Here is a 23,419-nt window from a genome sequence, read left to right on the forward strand (position 1 = left end):
TTCCCTTGATAACAAAGCCATTGTGATTAGCTTGTTAGATCAACCAAAATGTCGGTTGTTTCATTGTTATTTATCTCAAGGGATTTTGAGTCACATTGCACGCATTCGATTCAGTGCTCTTACGTCTGATTTATACAAAACCACAGGTAGCCCAAATAAAATGTTTTTATTGTTTTCTTCTTTTATTCATTTTCCAACAATATTTATACAGAGCTGCCCAGTTCAGCAAAGATGGTTTGAATGGGGCTCTGTTTGAAATAAACTTACAGACCGAAAACATATTACAGAACGTAGCAAATCTGTATGGCGCGTATTACATGCGTGTCAGTCGCGCGAGTTGCAGAAATTATTTAGTAAATAAGGTGGAGCCAGGTTATGTATACACTTCAACACCAACATGCATTTCAGGTAGTCCCGGCGGGACTGGAGTGAAGGCAAACTAAATATCCGCGCAACCTGTAGTTGAGAGACTTTGTATCCTTCAATAATACTGGCGGCGCGTCTATGTAGGTTATCCAATTAATCACGGTCTTGCCACAGGAGGCTTATATAGTAGCACAATAGTCAAATATTAGAAGTATCATGGCGTTGTAAAGGGTTATGCACGACTCCCGCGGTAGCCGGCGTTTTCAAATTGTTCCACTCTGGAGACTGTATTTGAAAAAAATGGTTTTCGGTGAAGACTTGTTCCGGATCCGCCCGGACTACTGTGGACGGTAGGCCAACCGAATAAATAAAAATTCGGATTCAAATTTATTCGGCATAGTGCGGACGGGGCTTAAGACATTCTATTATATGCTTTAGATCTTCAGATAGCATGAAGTGTTTATCAGTGACGGAGCTACTGCTAACGTGTAGAAAGTTTATCATCCACATATGAATGAATTTTGCAATACGATACCACTCATGGTAAATCATTGATATAAATTATAAATAACAAGGGGCCAATTGAGGACCCTTGAGGGAAACCAAAACAGATGGATTGGGGGTCGGAAATTGACCCAATCACTACAACACTTTGCGATCTATGTGTTCTTTTATGTACTTTTATAAACCAGTTGCATCGTTTTGCAGATAGATTCAACCTGTGCTTCATGTTCAATCTATTTTCTAAATCTCTTGAACAACGGGTGCCTAGCAAGATTGGACGATGATCTGGAAGATGATCGGTACTCGAGATACATCATGTCATCAGCACCTGACATGGACGCCATGGAACCAGCCCGACGAATCACTCCAGATGACTGAAATAAACGAAGAAACAAAACAAATACATTAATTAATGATGATGATGATGACAATGATGATATGATGACAATAATGACGATGATGATGACAATGATGTTGCTGATGCTGATGACAATGACGAAGATGACGATGATGCCGATGACGACCACAAAGATGATAATGATGAATTTTTTTTTACAGAAGTTTTTGTTTTAGTTTTGTGTGTCTTTTTCTTAGGCTCAGGTCAAACTACGAAGTTCACCGAACCTAATTGAAACAATAGACAACAAGGTTGTCTTCTTTGCTGTCATTAGGTTCGGCTCATGTGAAGTTCGACGTATGATATGAGCCTTACCTTTTGATTCGGGTCTCCAGCATTTTTTTCTTCTTCAGCATCTGCATCACTAGCCGCCAACACCTAAAATCGAATCAACCACATCAATATACGAGAAACCAGATTCCGAATGGGAATTAATTCGTGTCCAATGGGATTGTGGGACTGCGAAGAGGGAAATTTGCATCTCAGCTAGAATTCCTTTTGGCAAACATTTGTTTACCAGAATTTATGAAGATTTTATAAACGGGTGTTTATCCTACGATATATACGGTACAGTATTTGGTATTAATTACTAAATTAAAAAACGAAATTTGTTATTTGGTGGCTATTGTTTCTTTTCTAAGTTTTAAATAATATGATTTTTCGCATTTTTCATTCGTATGGAAAGACGACGTAGTAGTTCTATAAAGATTTGTCTTGCTCTCTTTTCATGACAGGATTTGTTGTGTAAAGTTCTAATTGATGGTTGCAAGCATTCCCAAGAGAGTCAAAAGACAAAAACATGGCAGCCATTGTGGTGCCGCTAACAATGGATGCTAATGAGAAATCTTTGGTTAAATGGCACCAACATGGCCGCGATGACGTAACGTGCAATCGAAGAATAGACCATTTCAAAGATCCCGCGGCTCAACCTCAGCCTCGTCAGCGTGTAATATATTCTTTAGAAATTGTCTACAACCTGTGAAATTTTTAAGTGTTTCAATTGTTCGTTGATGTGTAAATTCCTTTCATTACTGCGGACTGCAGTCAAATTCTAAAGAATAATTACACGCTAACCAGGCTGAGGTTGAGTAACGGGATCCGTGAAATGGTCTATTGTTTCAGGTGGAAGTTAAATAATTGAACAGTTGGACCCTGAAATACGTCACAACTTAAAAGCTTTATAAAGTCTTTGCAGCATTACGTGACTGATGGCAGCCATGACAGGAGGCAGGAACAATAACCTTTCCCCCCCAGGGAAACGGAATTCTTTCTCATGTAAATCAGATTAGACCAGATTCAATTGTTCCTGCCTCCCGTCTTGGCTGTCATCACGTGATACTGCAAATCCTCTATTGGATTGTGGTTCTCAGTCTCCCTCGGCCATATTCATTTTCACCACAGGAAGCCTTGGCTTACCTTTTGAAGTAATTCTTGCTGTTCTCGTTTCGTAGAAAGATTAAGGTTTTCCTGTAGACAAAATTCAAACATTCAAAGTCATGGAGCACCTAGTCATGACTCTCGATTCTCGATTTTGTGTAGAATATTCACGTGTTCCCGTGGAGGTCCGTGGCGTTTCAAAGAGTTTGACAGTTGTTCTAGTTGTGCATTCATTATCCTATCTCCTCCACAGCCGTTTTTAGTGTCGCGTTTTTAGTGCTACGTTGCGTGACAAATAGCGGCTGTGACTAAGTTGATGAACATTTCGCACGAGACAGGAAGTGACGTCAAATGGAACTTAGTAATGGAGAATGGGAAAGACATGTAATATCAAGTTGCCCAAAGCCATCCTTCCAACTGCTTGTCCTCCACCTTCTTTAAAATTGTGCAAAGAATTTTTACCCTATATGCTAACGTTTAGATAGTTATCTTACCTCGTCCATACCAGCCAGACTAGTGATGACCTGTAAGAAAAAGCAAAAAACGTCTGAGAAATGACTTGAAAGACTGCTAAATATTTTTTGCGAGAAGCGATGCCGCTCTCTAAGTTGAGGATGGACTTGATAAAATACTGTTAATGTAAAGACACATTAAGTACTACCTCGACTTGGAACCATAGTTTTATAGTCACTCAAGCGACTTCTCGATTTCGATTGGGCGAAATGTTTTTCCATTGAATTTCAGACCACATGTCGTTCCCCTAAGAATAAGATTCTTTGTTTGAGTTGTATTCATATTCATGTTCATGTGTCTTCTCATGTGCAACCGTTAAACAAAGAAATGACACTCTAGAGAATGACGCGTGGTCTGGAATGGCACAACATTGCGCCCAAGCTAAAAAGGTCGATAACAACTGTCGTTGTGTCTAGGATACCCGGGGACGTGGTTAGATGGAACCCGACCCCTAGGAGCCAAATGATTTTTTTCACTTTACGAAAACACGAACAATGAGAAAACATCGAAGTACGACCCAGTCCCCTTCTGTGCATGCGCGAGTTATCGCTCCAAGCACAGCTTTCGAAATCGAAGTATTGTAATCGGTTCTATTTCGACTGACTACCGTAAAACTGGGATACATTACGGACGTCAGTACCTTGAAACTATATCCCTGGTTTACCAGGAACCTTTGACGTTTGCTTGAATAATACATCTCTTCGGTATCCTAAAACAAATCCACAGTTTGGTTAGTTGGTTCGCTGAAAATGATGTCCTTCAATCTTGGTGTTCAAAGTACATCCAGTAAGTCGACTAAAAGCATCACGTCAAGCGGTGCAGGTGGCGTCATGGCCGCCATGTTGGTTGACTTCAAGATATTTGGTGTTGGGAGAACCTACATAGCACGCAGTTGATGTAATATATTCAGAAAACTTATTGTATTCTATGGACCTTTATCACACGGCGGCCATGTTTATTCTCATGACAAATAAAAACCTTTGTTTCCCCAGCATAAATTAATTCTCAAGCGCTTGAATTTGAGGCTACGCACAGTGGAATCTATTGTTCAATCCAACATGGCTGCCGCGTGAATAAGGCCCATTGTCGTTCTATCTATTATAGAGCTTTTTCACTCACGTGAGAAGGCAGCCATAAACAATAGAAACTTTCTGCACAGTATTTGCATAAAAATAGAGTTCAATTCCCGGAGGATAGAAAATGTATCGTTTGTACCCCATAATGGCCGCCATAATGGCCGCTGTGACGTCACGTAAAAAAGTGTGATTCATTGTATTTTTATGAACACATTACATTAACTGCTTGCTACGTAGGCTCTCCCATTTGGTGTTGGTTTGTTTTGTTATGTCAAGCAGCCCATGGCAGCCACGTCTTCAGTTTCTGTAGTGCACTCGTCTCTCTCCTTTGGAGTGATTTATGCCGTGTCCTGACTTAGTAAGATCAACTCAGAAGTTGTTTGGCTTCGACACAATTTGAGGGCTTCTTCTTTTGTCCTCAACTGAATGGGAATGAATGAATAAATACCACCTAGAGTTACTTACCGTTGATACTAAGGTATAAAAGAATGCGTTGTACTCTTCTGCAGCCATATCTAAAATAAACAAAGTAGTAAGTTTTAATGTTAGACATAAAATAATTCATCATCATCATCATCATTATTAATATTATCATTATCATTATTATTATCATTATTATTATCATTATTATTATCATTATTATTATTCAAATCATTCTCACCTTTTTTAGCACGCAAAATACGCCCCAATCGTTGAGCTTCCTAAACACATAACACGAAACACGTTTTACTCATCGATACTCGTACTACTCCCGGACATGATGTATGCTTTTAATTATTCTAACTCAGCACATATATGTCTGATATATAGAGGATATTACATAGGCGCGCGGAGATACGAAATTTATCTTCGAGTGTTGAAAAGATCTCTCACAAGTGAGCGCAGCGAACGAGTGAGAGATTTTCAACACGAGAAGATAAATTTCGTATCTCCAAGCGCCCATGTAATATTCTGTTTATTATATAATTATCAATGGAGTATGTTTTGGCTTTTTCAGGCAATTATTTCCGTGTATTTTTGAATAGTCATCGCAATGGTGTTATCTTCACACGTGAAAATAACATGTTATTTTCACGTGTGAAGATATCAATTTTTCGAAATAGAGAAAAATAGATATTTCATTGGTAATTATATAATAAAAATTATTATCATATAGATATCGATGAAATACCAGGTTTTCTCTAGTGTCGAAAACTTGATATCTTTCACCAGTGGAAGTTACCATATATTTCACACGTGAAGATATCGCGGTTGAATCGGCTTGCTATTTTAAGAAAGAATTTTTGAGCTTTTTTTTAATTTAAGTTTCATCGATATCTATATAATAAACAGAACATTACATGGACGCTTGGAGATACGAATTTTATCTTCTCGTGTTCAATTTAGATATCTCACTCGTGAGATATCAATTGAACACTCGAAGATAAAATTCGTATCTCCGCGCGCCCATGTAATATCCTCTATATATTCTAAGGCCATGTAAAAATGATATCTGGTAGAGAATACACACCTGTCTTCTTGATCCCCCATGGGAAGAAACCTGTAGAGACAGAATACAGATCAGAATAGGACAAAAATGAATGGGATGGGATATATGGGATGTGATGGGATGGGATGGGACGGGATGAGATGGGAAGGGATAGAATGGGATGGGATATATGGGATGTGATGGGATGTGATGGAATAGGATGTGATGGGATGGAATGGGATGTGATGGGATGTGTTGTGATGAGATGGGATGGTATGAGATGGGATGGGAGATGGGATGGGATGATGGGATGGGATGGAATGGCATGGGATGACACAGCAAAGAATAAAGGAGGCTTATCCAGACGTTTTTTTGGGTATTTGACCAAACTCATCCCATTAGGTTACTAAATTTGATCATTTTTCGGGGCAGGTATGGGGTAACTCCACAGTTATAGCCGTGATACCCTGTATTTTGTCACTTAGGCATGTCTTCCCTCATTGTCTCTAAATAAGACTTGGTTTTAATCCAAACATAATAATTATTTATAGACTTCTAGACTTCTTTCCCTTGAGCGTAATGTTTTCCAATTCCAGACCAAGTGCAATTCCCTAGAGTACCATTTCTTTGTTTGACGGTTGTACATGAGAAGACACACGAATATGGACACAACTCAAACAAAGAATCTTATTCTCAAGAGAATGACACATGCTTTGAAATGGGACATTACGACCAAGGTAAAATGGAGGAATGAAATCTCAATCGTTGGCTCGTAGTTTTCTTCGTTCCTCCAGGAGTTAGAAAAATACAATTGCAACTCGTGGAATATCAGCCTTAGCCCGCCGTAACATTCCATTTTGAGTTCTCTGTTGCTCAGGGTTAGCCTCGATTTTGTGCAGAATATTCACGTGTTCCAGTCAAGGTCCGTGGAATTTCAAAGTGCTTGTATTGTTGAAATTGTGCATTCTTTACTTTAACGTTGGTATTTGTGAATATTTAGACACTGATACAAGGCTAACCCTGAGTAAATGAGTCAAGGAACGCAGCGGTAATTTGGATCTCGAAAATGTTCTATTCCTGAGAAAATATCTAATAAGTGGTACGTATCTTGTGTGTTTACCTGAATTAGCACGTTGGCTTCTGGAAGATCAAACGAGTTATCTCCGACCTAAGAAAAACAATTGCCAGTAGAGTAAGAACACAGGTTGCATATCCAAGCATACCATACCATCCACGTTTCTCAGTCTTCGTGCTCTATAACCTGCCTTCACCGCAGAAGTCTCCTTTCTCTCTTTTCCTATACTGGGCTTCCTGTGTTAGCTGAGCGTTGACTGAGTGGGACTAGTAGCCAAGAAAAGCGCTCTTTTTTCCCCCTACCCCATTCGCCGTAGTCTTCCCCGTTTTCACCACAGGAAACCTATTTTCATCGAATCGCCTACCTATAGCCTTGGTGTGGCTCACCTTGGATATAAATATGGTATTGACTAAAGGATTATGTTGGAAGTTTTGTAGAATGTTGATTCTTTCGGCTTGCGAGGTGGGTCCATAAATAAAGGGTCTGTAAATTAAACAGATAGAAAATTGTCAACACGTGGCAACTACGAATCTTATACTTAAATAAAGAAATAATTGATAGAGATTATCACATTGATATCGTTTTTTTCCGACGGTTTTTCGTATCATATCGCGAACGAGCGAGTACTCGAGCGAGCGGTAGCCGTTATTTCGGATACGAATGACGAAACGGATAATGCACCTGCGTGCTGCGCGCTTTGGTAATGCTCGACGCTTTTAACCAATCAGAACGCGAGTTTTATAATAGTCTTTAATAACACACAACAGTCTCTTGTACATGAATATTACTCAAGTAACGAATCTTATTCTTAAAAGGGATTCTACAATAAAGAAAGCATTACACCCAAAGTAAAATGGATCCATTGTTTCTTGTTATTGTTAACGTTGACTTACTTGCCGAGCTTTACAGCGTAGTTCTTCAGAGCAAACACGTTGTCTGAAAACACTATCACCTTGTCGTTACGCCTGCACGAAAAAAAAAACACGTTAGAAAAGATCAATATGATATTCATATACACATCGTGTGATTGAGAACAGACACTTTAATAGGCCTTTTGCAACAAACAGTCACGTGCTGATATATGACTTTGATAACGAATCAATTCAGCTCAAGGTCCCTTGGGGAAAGCTCTGCTGGATGGCAAACAAACTTTAAACTGCTTCGTATCTTGAAATCGAAAGTATCTCATAAGGGAAAAAAAGTATTTTTGAAAAGGTTTTGGATACAACATTAGTAATCCAGCAAAGAATCTTTAAATAAAGGAAGTCCACATATTTTTGCCATCCAGTAACAATCACGTGTCAATCTATTGCAAAAGGCCTATTAACAACGAGCCAGCTTACCGTTCGTGATACCGAATTAGGAATTCACAGCTTCGGAACTTATTTGGGTTCATGACATAAAGCAGCTTAAAAGAAAATAAATTGCAGAAATGAATAAATAAAATGAAACGAAACAAAGGGTGAAAGGAAAAAAACTAAGGCTGATATCGCGACAATGCGACAATGCTCACTAATTGTGCCCTGGATAGGTCCTATATACACTTCATCTGGATAAGAGTAAGACATACCTTTCGTTTTCTTGTTCTAATGGCCAGATATTCACTGTAAAACTCTGGAGTCATTGGACACCACACCTAAAAACAAGCAATTTAAGAATCGATAAGAGTGAAAAGTTTGGTTTTGAAAGTTTTGATTGTGAGGTATGATCGTCAGGGTGAGTTTAGTATTGAAAATAAGACTGTTGGTGGTGGTGACTGACGTTTCGAAAACCTGTTCGCACGTCATCTTCAGAATTCAGTTATTATTATTATTATTATTACTATTATTATTATTACTATTATTATTATTATTACTATTATTAAGCAAAGCGAAGCCATTTCAATGTTACAGCATGTTTTACCGCGTACGTTCTGTAAGTCAGTACCGTATATATCCCACTCATACGACAACCATTTTTATGGTAAGCCATTTCAATTTTACGGCATGTCGCACCGTGTACGTGCTGTAAGTCAGTACCGTACGTTTTCCACTCATACGATAACCCCTCTACAACATGTCGCACCGTGTACGTGCTGTAAGTCAGTACCGTACGTTTTCCACTCATACGATAACCCCTCTACAACATGTCGCACCGTGTACGTGCTGTAAGTCAGTACCGTACGTTTTCCACTCATACGATAACCCCTCTACAACATGTCGCACCGTGTACGTGCTGTAAGTCAGTACCGTACGTTTTCCACTCATACGATAACCGCTCTACAACATGTCGCACCGTGTACGTGCTGTAAGTCAGTACCGTACGTTTTCCACTCATACGATAACCGCTCTACAACATGTCGCACCGTGTACGTGCTGTAAGTCAGTACCATACATTTCCCACTCATACGATAACCGCTCTATTTCATGTTGCCCTCACATCCAAGATAATTTAAAATGTCCATTTTGAACTTTACTCACCTCAGCACACTGGACTCTAGCAATAAACCCATTGTTTTGTAGCTCCATCCAGTTTGCTTCGTACAACTTTGGTCCGATCAAGAAATTCAAGTCCTATTGAGATTGCGATATGAAAACAAGTATGTTTGGTCAACCCACCTAAGAAAACACATTTTTATTTGACGAGAGCGTGTTACGTGGCGGAAAAGCTTTCTATTGCCAGCGAGAATATGCCGCTACGACGGCCATCTTGGATCTCAATGCATTATGGGGCGTCCAGGGGGCAAATAACGCTTTGTCTTTAAATCTCAATACCTGCTCCAAATGGTGGTCAAACACTGACCACCATGTGCTGTTCAGATGAATGTCAAAAATCCAGGAGTTATCCAGGACCAGTAAAAACCTTTAAAAAATTATTTCCTTCATTCGATTGCCCACCACCACATCTACCCTTCCACCAAATCCTTCTCGAGAAGCTTGCGGAGATTCCCGTTTCCCAGGGTCGGTTGTTCCCTAACTATCTATGAAAGCCCTAGTCGCAGTTTCCTTGGGTGTGCATGATAGAGAAAGAGTCCCTAACATAGGAATAAAAATGCTCTATTAGGTCTGTACCTGAATTTTATCGTCTTCTCTCACTAAAGTCGCCGTGAGACCAAGTTTGCAGTGAGCTTGAACGACTACGTTAAAGGAGAAAATAAGCAATTTTAACAAAAACAAAAAAAAAAAAAAAAAAAAAAAAAAAGCCGTCTATATTGAGATCGAAAACTTATAAAGGAATAACAAGGGTGGCGAAGCAGTAGTGCACTCGTAACTCACTTCTGGGGTCTAATTAAGGTTCGATTCCTGGACTCCGCATCACATGTGAGTACAGTTTAAAGGGTCTCTTTTTTGATTCGAAAGTTTTTTTCCGGATTTTCCAGTTTTTCCCTCTGTGTTAGTCGTGCCCTGAATTCCTTCTGTTCAGAGGTTGGAGGAAGTTGGGGATTGTAGGGATGTTTTCAAAGGTACGCCGTGGAAACGACTTTGATTGACGTCCACCAAAGCCCGGGTCTCGTGGCTCTTTTTCCAGATAAATGCCTCCCATTCTTCAGTATCTCTCATCTTAACATCTACCAGGGACCCCCAAACGCTAAATACGAGATTTGCATGCGGAAAATACCACCTTTCCTGAGCTGCAAAGAGACTGCTTGAAAACCTACCTGTTAGAACTCTTCTGAACTGTTTAGCAGGAATGGTATGTACCTCTGAAAAATTACATATATCGTTAGCGCCGCCTTACAAATCTTTCTTCGCGATTCACATCACAACCCTCAGGAATTTAGCTCACATTAAGATCCCTCATTGGAGTTTAACTTCTCCAATTCAATTGCTCGGAATAACCGCCTGGAGAACCCAGTTTTAGGACTATTTGGGAAGCACCGGCTTTGATCCCCCGACTCGCCATCCGATACGCGAGGACAGATGTTTGTTGATTCTTTCTCGATTTCATCACTGACTTTATTTGAGCTCAAGGATGGGGCTTTTTTGTCGGAAAATTTCCGATCAAATATTAGAACGAGAGACACTCCTCAACCTTAAAAAAAATTATACGAAGAAGCTGAGGCTCGAACCATTAAACATATTGCCATATTGCCATACTGCCATACTGCCTAATTCATCCCTAACCCTAAACCTAACAATCCGCTTATCACGCTTTACCAAGAGGGAAAACCTGGCCAAGCATTTTTCAAATCTTTTCAAATGTTCTTCCAATGAGCACAGTAATTAATATACTATTATTTTGCATTGAAAATTTCTACCATGATCAGGATTCGGTATTGTTACACCGAGAAAGAACTTTTTTGTTTGTTCTCTCCTAAGCTTTGCGAGTTTTCTCCGGGTTCTCTGGGTTTCCTCCCTCCGCAAACTAAATCAGCTCCAGTATTTGGAAATGAAGCATAGCTAATAAAGTGGTAGTGATGAAAAGGTAAATTACACACCGTGAAAAGATGAAAAAACTTACTGACGTTTCGGACGCTAGTCCTTCGTCGGAGTAAAAGAGAAAGAGGTGGTAGAAAGGAGTGTATATATGATAGAATTGCCTACCTTGTTCTCATTGGTTTCTTTTGTCTTATTCTATCATATATACCTTCCTTTCTACCACCTCTTTCTCTTTTACTCCGACGAAGGACTAGCGTCCGAAACGTCAGTAAGTTTTTTCATCTTTTCACGGTGTATAATTTACCTTTTCATCATTACTGTTTCATTAGAAACACCGACGCAGCTCACACTAGTTTTTAGCTAGTTATATCTTCTAATAAAGTGGGGTTGATTTCGCTGTGAAGATGACGAACCGACTTACCATCTAGAATCATTAAACCCCATTCTTGTGCTTGCAGAAAACTCATCACCTTGAAGAAGAACGCGAATCACATTAACCTCATCTACACTACACAATTGAGGTATTAACATTAAGCAGTTAGATAACAAAATAACAGAACAAAACTGGAAACAACGACGAGCAGATGTTACAGATGTAAGCTAATGGACTACTTCGACGATACGGCGGTCCATCTTGCCAAGACGACGGAAAATATAGAGTTTCATGTGTTTGTCATTCTTCTATGGGTAAAGGTGATTGGTGTGCCGTCTTGATTCATCTTTTGTTGTATTCTCTTGTGAAGAGCTGTTAATAGACTGTAATTAACAAAGCTTTATTTGTCCCCTGGACGCCACATAATGCCTTGCAATCCAAGATGGCCGCCGTATCGTCGAAGTAGAGCATTGGCTCACCTTTGCTTGTATTGGGACTCGCTTAATGACTTCAAAGCATAAACGGGAAAAAAAGAAGAAATTCTATGTACCTGTTCTGCTTCCCACGATCTTTTTCCAGTATGAGACACCATTGAATACGTAGAAATAGCTATCCCACAATCTGTTATAAGAGCAGCATTTTAATATATACTGGCAGACTCACAGAGAAAAATGTTTCAAGCTATTAAACAAAAGCATTTCTTCCCAAATGTTATAAGTTATATAAGTTTTGAGTCATCAGTACGGCCGGGTTTATCTATTTTCTTCCAAAGTCGTCAATAAAAATTTGAAACTCGAACAATTTTGTATACTTGGAGAAAACAAACATTTATTTTCTCACTCAAACTTTTTTCTCTATTGACATAGAGACCTAGAGCCGATGAAAGTACACAGACATGCGTGTTCTGAAGCGAATTAGTATAAGCAATGTAAAAAAAGTCACAAAGGACAGAGGAGTAAAAGCGAACGCGCGCGCTTCTTGGCGCGAAAGATCACGCCAAATCCACAGGGACCCCATCAATGTAAGCTATCAAGAAACACTGCATGATGTTTACCTTTTGGTTTGTCTTTAGCATCAGATGTGAAACAACATATGATTCGACTATCAACAGTGGACCAAAGCTTGAACTGGAAATATAATTATTACCATTCATTAAGATGACATCAATGCAGTCCTAATCACTGGGCTAAAGTGAAGGGTAAGTGAAGATTCGGGAAGCACCGGTGGCGTGCGCTGCTAATTCACCGCCTCTCACAGCTGGGTCCGAGTTTGAGTCCTGCCGATCTCGATGTCGTATATGAGTAGAGTTGTTTGTTGATTCTCTCCTGTGCTTCGAGGGTTTTTCTCCGGGTTCTCCGGTTTTCCTCCCTCCTCAAAAATCAACTTCTAAATTCTAATTCGATCTTTGGGCTTTCACCTAGTTTGGAGCCTAGCTCTGTTGTGATTGTCCCACGCTGTGATACGACAGCGAAAAGCTTTGTAGATTTTTTTTGTAGATTCATGAACATACCTGACTACGCCATTGCTCAACTGCAACACCTAAGATAAAAAACGAACTAAGTTTAATAACGAAAGATAAGAATGAGGAGCAGTAGAGCGAGAGCTTGAAAACCATCAATAACTTATTAAGTGACCTTCCTCTTGTCGAACGAATAAACACCATTGATTATAGATCTTGTGAACTTACAAAGTAGTTAAATGATCCAAAGGAATGATAACGATAATATACAGTCCTTTGACTAAACGTTGTCGTTTGATCGGCTTAATCCCTACGCGCCTAGACCAAAAAGAATCATGGGGATAATTAATTCACAGTTACTAGCTGCCGCATAAGTTATCTAACACGTCTTGAGCTCGCTGTTTTCGATCACATTTAATTTGCTAAAACCATGCCTCGAGCATATACGGCGAAGATTTAACGCTGGCGAGCAGTTTGGACGATGCAAGTTCTGGGTAATTTACCCGTTATCCTTTTCGGTCTAGGCGCGTAGGAATGATCCGATCAACGACAACGTTTAGTCAAAGGACTGTAAATATAAGATGTATTGTAGCAATACAAACCGGACCAGCTTTTGGCAGGCATACCTGACGTGCAGAGGATGAGACATGGTTTCCTCACAGTACATGCAGCAGTCACACCAACTAGAGTTTTACCAGCACCTGTCAGCCATCACAAAACATAGATTCGAGGAGAATGAATATTTTATATCAAGAGATTGCTGTTGTATTATTTTCTTTATCAATAGAGTGCATATCATGTATCTGTGAAAAACTTCGTAAAATAATTGCACAAATTTGCACAAATTAGTAAGTTCAGTAGACCTACAAAACTTTGCACTAATTTGTACAATTTTGTTAGTTAACTTTTTCACTGATATATGGTATGCACTCTAAGATTTCTATTAAGTCTAAGTTCAGTAGACCTCAGTAGACCTACAAAACTTTGCACTAATTTGTACAATTTTGTTAGTTAACTTTTTCACTGATATATGGTATGCACTCTAAGATTTCTATTAAGTCTAAGTTCAGTAGACCTCAGTAGACCGTAGACCTACAAAACTTTGCACGAATTTGTACGGTTTTGTTAGTAAACGTTTTCACGGATATATGGTATGCAATCTGTTGTGTAATTGTACAATTCCCAACAAAATAGGACTAAAGATGGCTCAACAAACTCAACCAATAGGAAGATGGCTCAACTAACTCAACCAATAGGAAGATGACAATCAATAGAGAGATGGCTCAACCAATTCAATCGATAGGAAGATGACTCAACCTTACCACACGGTAACACGATAACTCCAGAACGCGCTCGTCCATTGCCAAACATCTTTCTTAGGCTCTTTTCCTGCAACAACGTTAAAACCGCAGTTACTAACAATTTAAATGGAACCCTCAAAAATAAATAAAATGTTTTGCTAGGTCGCTGGATAAAAGTCAAAGAAAGCTCAGCAGACGCGAATCTACAGGGGAGAGCGGGGCTGAATTATAAACCCGGGATAGGTTTTTAATTACACGGATATATTGTAAGCACTCTATTTCCAAAAGAACAAAGCAACTGTAATCTACCTCTCTGAATTCACTATAATATAAGCAATCACGTGCTGATTAATTCACTGAGAGCAAATGAATGAACATCTTGATTCCCATGGGTGAAATTTACTGGAATGCAAACAAACTTTCTACAACCTGTTTTCGAGAGATCGTAAAAAAACTACATTTCGTAACACACTGGATACACATCTTTTCATTCAGTTCTTTACAAGTAGCTAAAAAGAATCACCAATTTAAAATAAAAACATAAATTTTGCCCTCCAGTGCAGACAGGTGAGAGGCGAGTGTATTACCAATACCTTACCATTGATTTTTCTTCGAGACAGGTTCGTTCTGATTATTTTTGCATATACTCTTTTTTACTGACGTCCGCAAAAACTCGATTTTGTTTCATTCGACAAAAACCTCAGAGATCGTTTGCGACTGAGATAATTTATTTTTTTTATTTATGATTAAGTTACGAGTGTATTATACCTGATATGGTCGTAGAACAGTTGTTGGCTTCAAATCCATACTGGGATAAAAAAGTTGTAAAATGGATTACATGCAAAATACACTGAAAAACTAAGAATGTTCATACGTTTACTTCTCCCCTGAAGTATTGATAAGGACAGAAAAAGCCTCGTTAAAAATGCGTTCGCAATGGCAAACGAATAAGAGTGGACGGAGCCTTAAACTCACTTCAAATCAGCATTAACTGTGTCATTCTTGAAGTCATACTCGGCAAGTAACGGGTAGTCCAAATCAATACACCTTTAAAAAAAAAAATGAAATATAAAACCGTAGAGTCATAAGATAATGAGAAAGAGCATAGTTGTTTCAAAGAGCTGGTTTCGACACCGACGCACAATGGGCTAGTTCTGCGCAAATCAAGCTGCCACTTTTTTTATAATTGGTCGTCACAATACTAAAAAAACCCACCAAAACAAACAGGAATTCTGGAATATCTTTTACGGGGTATAGTTTTCCACCAAAACATCAAAATACGATGGGCGAGTTTTGCACAAATCAAGAGGTCCACTCTTTTCTGATTGGCTAAACCAACTTAAAAGACACAAAAATAATGAAACCGAAAGTGATGAGAAAGTAGATGCGAGAGAGTCCGTGTCACCAAAGTACAATGGCGGGGGTCTGCATAAATACAGGTACCATTTTATAATTGTCTGATAGACTAAACTACATGTAGAAACAATACTGAAAGTCGTACTAAATTAGGGCTCAGTTGCAATTCAAACTACTGAATAAAATTCACTAACCTTCTTTGTAAAATCTCGATTTGTTCTTGTCTTATTTCAAAGGAAAATATTTGACTCTACAAACGAAAAAAGATCGTTATAAAACATCAGAATCATATAGAGCGTTTTCACGTGTCGTCACGGCGGCCATTATGGGGTACCAAAACAATACATTTTCTATCCTCCGGGAATTGAACTCTATTTTTATGCTACCCTGCGAGCAGAGGTTTTTTTTTTTGACCCTCCGTGGGTTGGCTTTCTGTGTAGAAAGTTTCTATTGTTTATGGCTGCCTTCTCACGTGAGTGAAAACGCTCTATAGACCCGTTGCAGCACGTCGGAATGCAGCTCAATTTGGAGGACTCTCAGGAGATTAAAACTCTTTTGTTTTGTCCTCCAAATTGAGCTGCTTTGAGGTCACAAGCAAGGCTGGGGTCTATAGATATGATGCTGTAACTTTATCCCATTTTTCCTTACCTCTTCCTCATCTTCTTCATCTTGGTCAATCTTATCTATGTAGTCAGTGATATCAGAAGGGATAGCTGTTTTCTCTTGTTCTCCCGGTTCCTAAAAAAATATATTAAAAAACTGTCAATAAGGTGAAAGGCAAAAAGGGCAAAAATATTTAAGGTTACTTTATTCCATTTTATTCCAACAAACCTGTGAAGAGTCTTGAGCTTTGGAAGAATCTGCTGTGTTGTTTTCTTTCTGCTTAGAATTAAACTTAAGAAGAAAGATAGACTTGTCAGTAGGTTAACACACTAGCAGGAAATATAAACCCTTCTTAGCTTGGACATAGTGTTTTCTCAATATTCTAGACCATGTGTTATTCTTTTGAGAATAAGATTCTTTGTCTTAGTTGTATCCATATTCATGTCTCTTCTCATGTGCAACCATTAAACAAAGAAATGATACTCAAGGGAATGAGCACATGGTCTGAAATGGAAAAAAACATTCATGTCCAAGATAAAGAGGTCGATTACAACCCAACATATATCAAATAACTTCTGCACTTGTCAATGTTACATCCAAGGACAAGGTTTGGAAGTGCAACACTCAAAATACAGTTAATGAATAATAAGTAGTTTCTTCAGCTACATGGCTGGTATCCCAGGAAGCCGAAGGTGCAGACTTTAGCCCCTCTCTCCATCAGGGCCCATTTGTATGAAGCCTGGATAACACTATCCGGCAGATAAATCCTTATCCAGTGGATAAGTCAATGCTGTTATCAAATAAATTTATCCACTGGATAAGATTTTTCTGTTGGATAGTGCTATCCAGGCTTCGTACAACCGGGCCCAGTGCTAGTATTAAGAGTATTTAAAAAATGGAAGCTACATTCAGATAGAAGTCAAGATGTGGACATCTAACTGCGAAGGCTGAGCACCAACCTGAGCTATACCTGCCCCTCCTGTTGTAGGGAATACAGTACAAATATTTAGTTTCCATGATTTTACTAATAAATTAAAATTCTCAATACCTTGATAGCAGACCTTCCTTTATCTGTTGATTTTAGTATTTCACTGACTTCAGGTGCATCACCTTCCTCTGGGATTATCCTACATGACTGAATCACCTCATTTCTTAACAGGGTCTGGAGTACCTCCTGAAATGTTGATTTGAATAACCAACCAAGAGATGAGTGAAGAATGAATGATGAACCATTTGCATTAATTTAATGTAATTGATTTAATTAAGACCCTGAGTGTTGGTCCGGCCAGAACTGGAACCCTGACCTCCGACACGAAAGTCTGATGCTCAACCGAGCCAACTGGTTAACGAACGAACGAACGAACGAACGAACGAACGAACGAACGAACGAACGAACGGACGGACGGACGGACGGACGGACGGACGGACGGACGGACGGACGGACGGACGGACGGACGGACGGACGGACGGGCGGACGGACGGACGGACGGACGGACGGACGAACGGGCGCGGACGGACGGACGAACGAACGAACGAACGAAATGGATGGATGGAATAGAGATTCTGGCATCCTTTCTACAGTACTCATGTGTATAGCTATATTTTTCTTGACAATGTACTTACCGGATGGTTGCTTTCTACAAAATATTGGTTGCGTTTAAGAACCAGTTTGACTTTACCATAGCTAAGGGTACACAACTGCAATTAACAAAAGATAAAAATAACATCAAACAATACCTACAACAGTTGAAACCATGAATACCAGAGATCCCTGCTCTTAGTTTATTTTCTCTTTAAATATCTCTTTATTGCTTGGTTAATTATGATGTCATTTCCTGTCCCATGCTGAATATTCATCAATTATAGAAGTCTTCAACAGCATTTTTTTCTGGCTGACAGCAAATGGTGGTCAGTGTTTAATGGTCATTTACAGCAGGAAATGACATTAAAAGACCATTTATCAGCTGATTGTAATCAAGCAATATCTTAAATTACATGTTGCAGCAATTGTTTGCCTTTTCCTCTCATAGCTAGACATACAAATCAGATTAATTTTACTAAATTAAAATAATAACCTTTATAAATTTTTCAATTCCATCAGGAATGGTTGTCTTGCTCAGCCTTCTCAAGTATTCTATAATATCACTAGTCTAATTAAGAAAATGCATAAACTCAAGATTAGGCGAGGGCTTTCTAATTTACAAGGGCGTGACCCATAATAATGCCCTACATTTAAGATGGCCACCACATTGTTGGAGTAGTCCTTTGTCAAACTGGTGCTAGTCTGGTCAAATGCCTCTTAGGTCATTCCCCTTGCATGACCAGCTGTTATTTGTAGAGATAGTGTATATAGAGAGTCATAAAATAAAAAGATTGAAAATTTTAAAAAAGGGCTTGACAAAAAATTGGGTCTGACCTAGGGATACCTGTAGATTAGATTATGAAATTTGCACCCAATGTGGAAGAGGAGAGATATTGAAAGCTCCCTTACTATCAATAACTGTTTATCGCAGGTCTAAAAATAAGTATGTAAATGGCAAACAGACACTTGTCTGGCCAAATGTCTCCTATCTAGACCAGTCCTCTTGACAATGCAGACCATCCATCTGATGTGGCTGGTAATCAGAAATGGTGACATCATTTCATACACAATGCTGTTATACATTACCTGGAGGCCAACTGAGACAGCAGCATACAGGGAATATGCAGTTAGTCTGTATTCGTGTATGTGTTCTGGTCGGCAAACAGGCTAAAACAAAACAGTTTTAAAACAACAAAAAATAATCTAAACTATAATTTCTATAAATCCTGTACAGGATCTTGGACAGGGTCTTGAATAGGATCCAATAAAATCCTACATTCAAGATCTTGATAAGGATCCTACATGATCTTAATAGGATCCTATAAGATCTTGAATAGGATTGTGCCTGTAGGATATTGAGTAGGATCTTGTGCAAGATCCTATAGGATGTTATAGGATCCTATTCAAGATCCTACAGGATCTTGAAACAGGATCCTGAGCAGGATTTGCACCAGGGAGGTTACAGATACTGTTTTAAAAGTGGCACAACTACTCTCCACTAAAAATATCAGTTATAGTTCTGCATAATTATAGGGTACATTTGTATGACAGACAGACTTAGAAACACAATCATGGCAAAGTAAAATACCATAAAACTTAATTGAGTGACAACATTACTACATGTACTTTGATCTAATCGCATGCAGCTGCATTTGAAATTCTACTAATCTAACCAAAATGCTCATCGAAACAAAACTTACCTCTGATATGGCTATTAAGAAATCATGTGCATGCTTGTAGACAGGAGAAAAGGATTCCAAAAATATGTGTCCATCAGGTGCCTAAAGATAAGAATTCCTTTGCAATAAATAAACAGTCTTTGGTTTGACTGGAGTTTGCTCTTAACTATTTATTTAATCTGTTACAAAGTTTATGACTTTATTAGCTTAAGACAACTTGACTTAGATAACTTGACAACACAGCTTGAAAGTATGAAGTGAAAGGATGTGAATGTAGTCAATAGCATTTAAAGTAGCATACAGTACCAGATATTTTTCAATGTCTTATTTATTTTAATTTTGTTTAGATAATTATTAAATTATAAAGCATCTATCCATGTAATATCTAATAGATCTATCTAATTCACTGTTTTCCACTTTCAGAACACATATAATTCATTCTCTAGAGTATTTATTATTTCTTTGTTTAATGGTTGCAAACGAGAAGACACACAAGTATGGATACAACCCAAACAAAGAACTTTTTCTGAAAAATACTGAATAATACATGGTCTGAAATGGGAAAATATTATGCCTACTATTAGGTCCATTCAGACTCAAAATACATATTTGGTCCACTCACCACCCAGAGAGGTCTTGAGGAATGGTCTGGCTTGAGTTCGATCTGCTGTCTGTAGTCTCTTGCACCAAATTCATCCTTAAATTAGTTCATAAATTAGTTCCTAAATAAATCATCCTATGGTTCATCTTGAGAGTAGACACATTTACCAAAACACACTAGAATCATCACAACATTCTTCAATAAACATACAAGCTAGATGAATAGATGATAATTCTTTCAGTTAAGAATCATTGTTCCAAAAAGATTTTCAATTCAGGGACCACAGAGCATAATCTTGATTGGGGGGCTAACAACTTCTGAAGACAACAACCAAATATTTTTGCCAGAAAAAAAAGCACAAATCAAACTGAGACCTTTGGAAGTGCAATTTCTAGTGTTTTGAGGGGCATTTACAACATATTTATTGCATTGGCTATTGGTAGTTTAAACAGTAAACAATTAACTAAAAGATGGCAACAAAATTATTTGGGAGAGGGGGGTGGGGCGATAGCTAGCCCCCTAGCCCACCCCCTTCTACGGCCCCTGCAATTGAACTTGTTTACAGTGTCAGCTATTGTCTTACTCTTACACTACACAGTAATCTATTTACTCACCTCTTGATTTTCGGATTTCAAAGCAGCTCCAGATGATTTTGGAATACATTCACCTAATAGATATTTGGAATACAACTTACAGATCAATACTATTATATACATTTAATGACAAAAATGAAAATAGAAATAACAGACCTCTCTAGCTTTGGCATACTGTTTTTACCCAGCCATTAAAGACCATATTATTCTCTTTAAACTATTAAAGAGTCTTTGTTTAAGTTGTATTATATTGATGTGTTTTCTCATGCACAACCATTAAACAAAGAAATATTACTCTAGTACACTGATACTTGGTTTAAAATGGGAATCAATTACACCCAAGTTATAACTAGAGCCTGTTTCCTTTTAGTGCCCAGACAAAAGTCATATATGTGCAAACAAACATTTAGAAATGTTGGCATCAAAATATTTGACAAGAACTTTAGGAATTAAGATAAGGTTATGAAATTCCCAGAACGACAGAGAATGACATAAGTAACTTTGCAGTATAATAATTATACTCTCCTGAAATAAATATCATTACCTTCTTCAGTTAATGATTCCTCCTCATCTTCAAATTCATATTCCTCCTCTTCTACCTAAAAAATTGTATCAGGAGAATTTGTTATTTTTATTTTTTCTCAATTAGTATCATAGAAAATCACACAATCTTGAGTACAATTCTGAATTTATAGGTATGAGTGATGTTTTGAAAGTTTTCAAAATTGGACTGAGCCTTCAGGATAGCTCAATTTGAGAACATTCAAAACATCACTCGTACCGATAAATTCCAAATTGTACGAGAAGATCAGTGTGATATTGTCTTTATAACACATGCAACGAAATTGAGCAACTTAATTAGGACTCTACAGATTACAATTTGGGATTTAATTGTACTCCTTTTATCCAATCAGAATAGAGTAATTTTGTTGAGTGTATTATTAACCCTCTTACCACTGTTTTCATCATATAGGTGCTGATCAAGGCAACGGTTGGAATCTGGCATTTACATACACTGCCATTAACACGCAATATCAGAATAATTAATGTAAAGTTACCCAACGATTTATTTGATTGACAGCAGTCCATTGCCTGATCTTCCTTTCTAAACTGTTGTCTTGGTCATTGTGTAGCAATGAAAACTAATAGCTTATGTTTAAAGTTTACCTGGTATTTAACAATAGGCCATTTCACAGATCCCGCTTGGCTCAACCTCAGCCTCATCAGCGTGTAATATATTCTTTAGAAATTGCCTACAACCTGTGAAATTTTTAAGTGTTGTAATTGTTCGTTGATGTGTAAATTCCTTTCATTACTGCTGATTGTAGTCAAATTCTAAAGAATAATTACACGCTGACGAGGCTGAGGTTGAGTAACGGGATCCGTGAAAAAGCCCATTAGACCCACAATCCAAATGGCCTAAGAGTCAATAGCTCATGAGGCCATACATTTTTTGCTACTAGCAGTCTATCACTAATGCCATTGCAGACTTTAATTCCACTATAATAGTAGCTTTCAGTCAATCGGAGTGCAGGATTTGTTATAGAACATTAGTATGTTCATACTAAATACAATTTAGACCATGTGTCATTCCCTTGAGAATAAGATTTTTTGTTTGAGTTGTATCCATATTCATGTGCCTTCTCATGCACAATGTTAAACAAAAAAATTGCTTCTCGATAGGGAATAAAACATGGTCTTAAATGGGAAAACATTAAGCTGAAACTATAAGAATAAACCCAGAAATGAGAAAATAGTAGGACAGAATAAACCCAGAGATGGGAAAAAATTGGGATAATAAATTCCCAAAAAAAATTTCATTATTTCACAAATTTCCATTAAATTTCATAATTGGGGAAATTTTTTTGAAAATAAACTCCCAAATAAATCACAGGGATTTTTATGTTTCATTAATCGGGATATGGTACCTGCATTCATTATCAACAACTTGAAAACCCAATAAACCCTCAAAAAAGATCCCTAAAAACCCCATAATTTTCCCATATAGGAAAGTAAAGAAATCTTTCCTGTTATATTCCGTGTGTATTTATATTAATCTGATTTTCGATTGATAAAAGTTAGGTATTTCAAAAAAATCCACTAAAAAAGTTTGACTGTACGAATAGAAATGAATGGTCAATGCCAATATTGAAAATATATGATTGTCAAAAACTTTTTTTGTGATGGATACAAATGATAAAAATTATTACGTACTATAAGCTTACCTGGGTTTTTCCTTTCTTAGATTTTTTAGAATTTGATGCTGTAAAGTACAAGATTAATTAAAAAGAAATTAGAACTGTTTTTCTATCTTCATTGATTCACTCTCGAGCTAGCAGTTCAGTCCAAAATGGCGGGGGAAACGATTGCGTTGACTTGCCTTCGTCTCGCTTTCGCTTTTGTGGTTTCATGATCTAGATATTAAAATTTCTACTTAAATAAACCAACATAAGTGACTTCCGTAGACGTGTCTGCTTCACTTCTGCTCTGCTTCTATGTAGTTTATCGTCATTTGCTTTATGAGTGATTTAATATATCGTCGAACAAGCAAAAAAATACAAAATATGGCAGGCGTTTGTGTGACAGGCCGAGTGTAAGCTAAATCCAAGAACAACTATTATACTATGGGGAGGACCCTTGAGAGAAAATTTGTGGTCAAGTATTTTAAAAGGAAAACAAAAAACAATACCAAAGAAAGAAATACCTTAAGAACATAAAAATTAGTTTGAATTTATTTG

General features: G+C 38.0%; 1 protein-coding gene across 1 annotated transcript; it reads right to left on the reverse strand.

The window, feature by feature from the left end:
* Nucleotides 1-151: 151 nt before the first annotated feature.
* LOC116300879 (general transcription and DNA repair factor IIH helicase/translocase subunit XPB) lies at nt 152-23,220 on the reverse strand. Its single transcript, XM_031709847.2, has 37 exons — nt 23,062-23,220; nt 22,907-22,944; nt 21,226-21,280; nt 20,703-20,755; nt 20,110-20,184; nt 19,509-19,589; nt 18,895-18,975; nt 18,302-18,376; nt 17,850-17,924; nt 17,275-17,400; nt 16,455-16,517; nt 16,272-16,361; nt 15,818-15,873; nt 15,243-15,314; nt 15,036-15,075; nt 14,289-14,355; nt 13,593-13,667; nt 13,018-13,046; nt 12,562-12,634; nt 12,058-12,128; nt 11,556-11,604; nt 10,414-10,458; nt 9,827-9,891; nt 9,236-9,328; nt 8,347-8,412; nt 8,120-8,184; nt 7,670-7,741; nt 7,163-7,259; nt 6,822-6,869; nt 5,744-5,773; nt 4,895-4,934; nt 4,699-4,748; nt 3,798-3,866; nt 3,139-3,168; nt 2,684-2,734; nt 1,583-1,645; nt 152-1,244 (listed from the first exon to the last, which is right to left on the reverse strand). The coding sequence occupies exons 1-37, from the start codon at nt 23,090-23,092 to the stop codon at nt 1,104-1,106; spliced, it is 2,400 nt and encodes a 799-aa protein (XP_031565707.2). The 5' UTR covers nt 23,093-23,220; the 3' UTR covers nt 152-1,103.
* Nucleotides 23,221-23,419: the final 199 nt, after the last annotated feature.

This window comes from Actinia tenebrosa, unplaced genomic scaffold, assembly GCF_029948245.1.
Source record: "Actinia tenebrosa isolate PJP-AT-01 unplaced genomic scaffold, QUT_ActTen_1.0 PGA_scaffold4__44_contigs__length_22323623, whole genome shotgun sequence".
Classification (NCBI taxonomy): Eukaryota; Metazoa; Cnidaria; class Anthozoa; order Actiniaria; family Actiniidae; genus Actinia; species Actinia tenebrosa.

What these genes read in the sequence shown, in the direction of transcription:
- LOC116300879 (XM_031709847.2), bottom strand. Translation starts at nt 23,092, where the DNA reads ATGAAACCACAAAAGCGAAAGCGAGACGAAG. An exon ending in GTTCAGAAGAGTTCTAACAG is followed by an intron (nt 9,892 to 10,413) that starts GTAGGTTTTCAA and finishes CCTTTAACGTAG; the next exon opens with TCGTTCAAGCTCACTGCAAA. An exon ending in CTGGAGACCCGAATCAAAAG is followed by an intron (nt 1,245 to 1,582) that starts GTAAGGCTCATA and finishes CGTTTATTTCAG; the next exon opens with TCATCTGGAGTGATTCGTCG.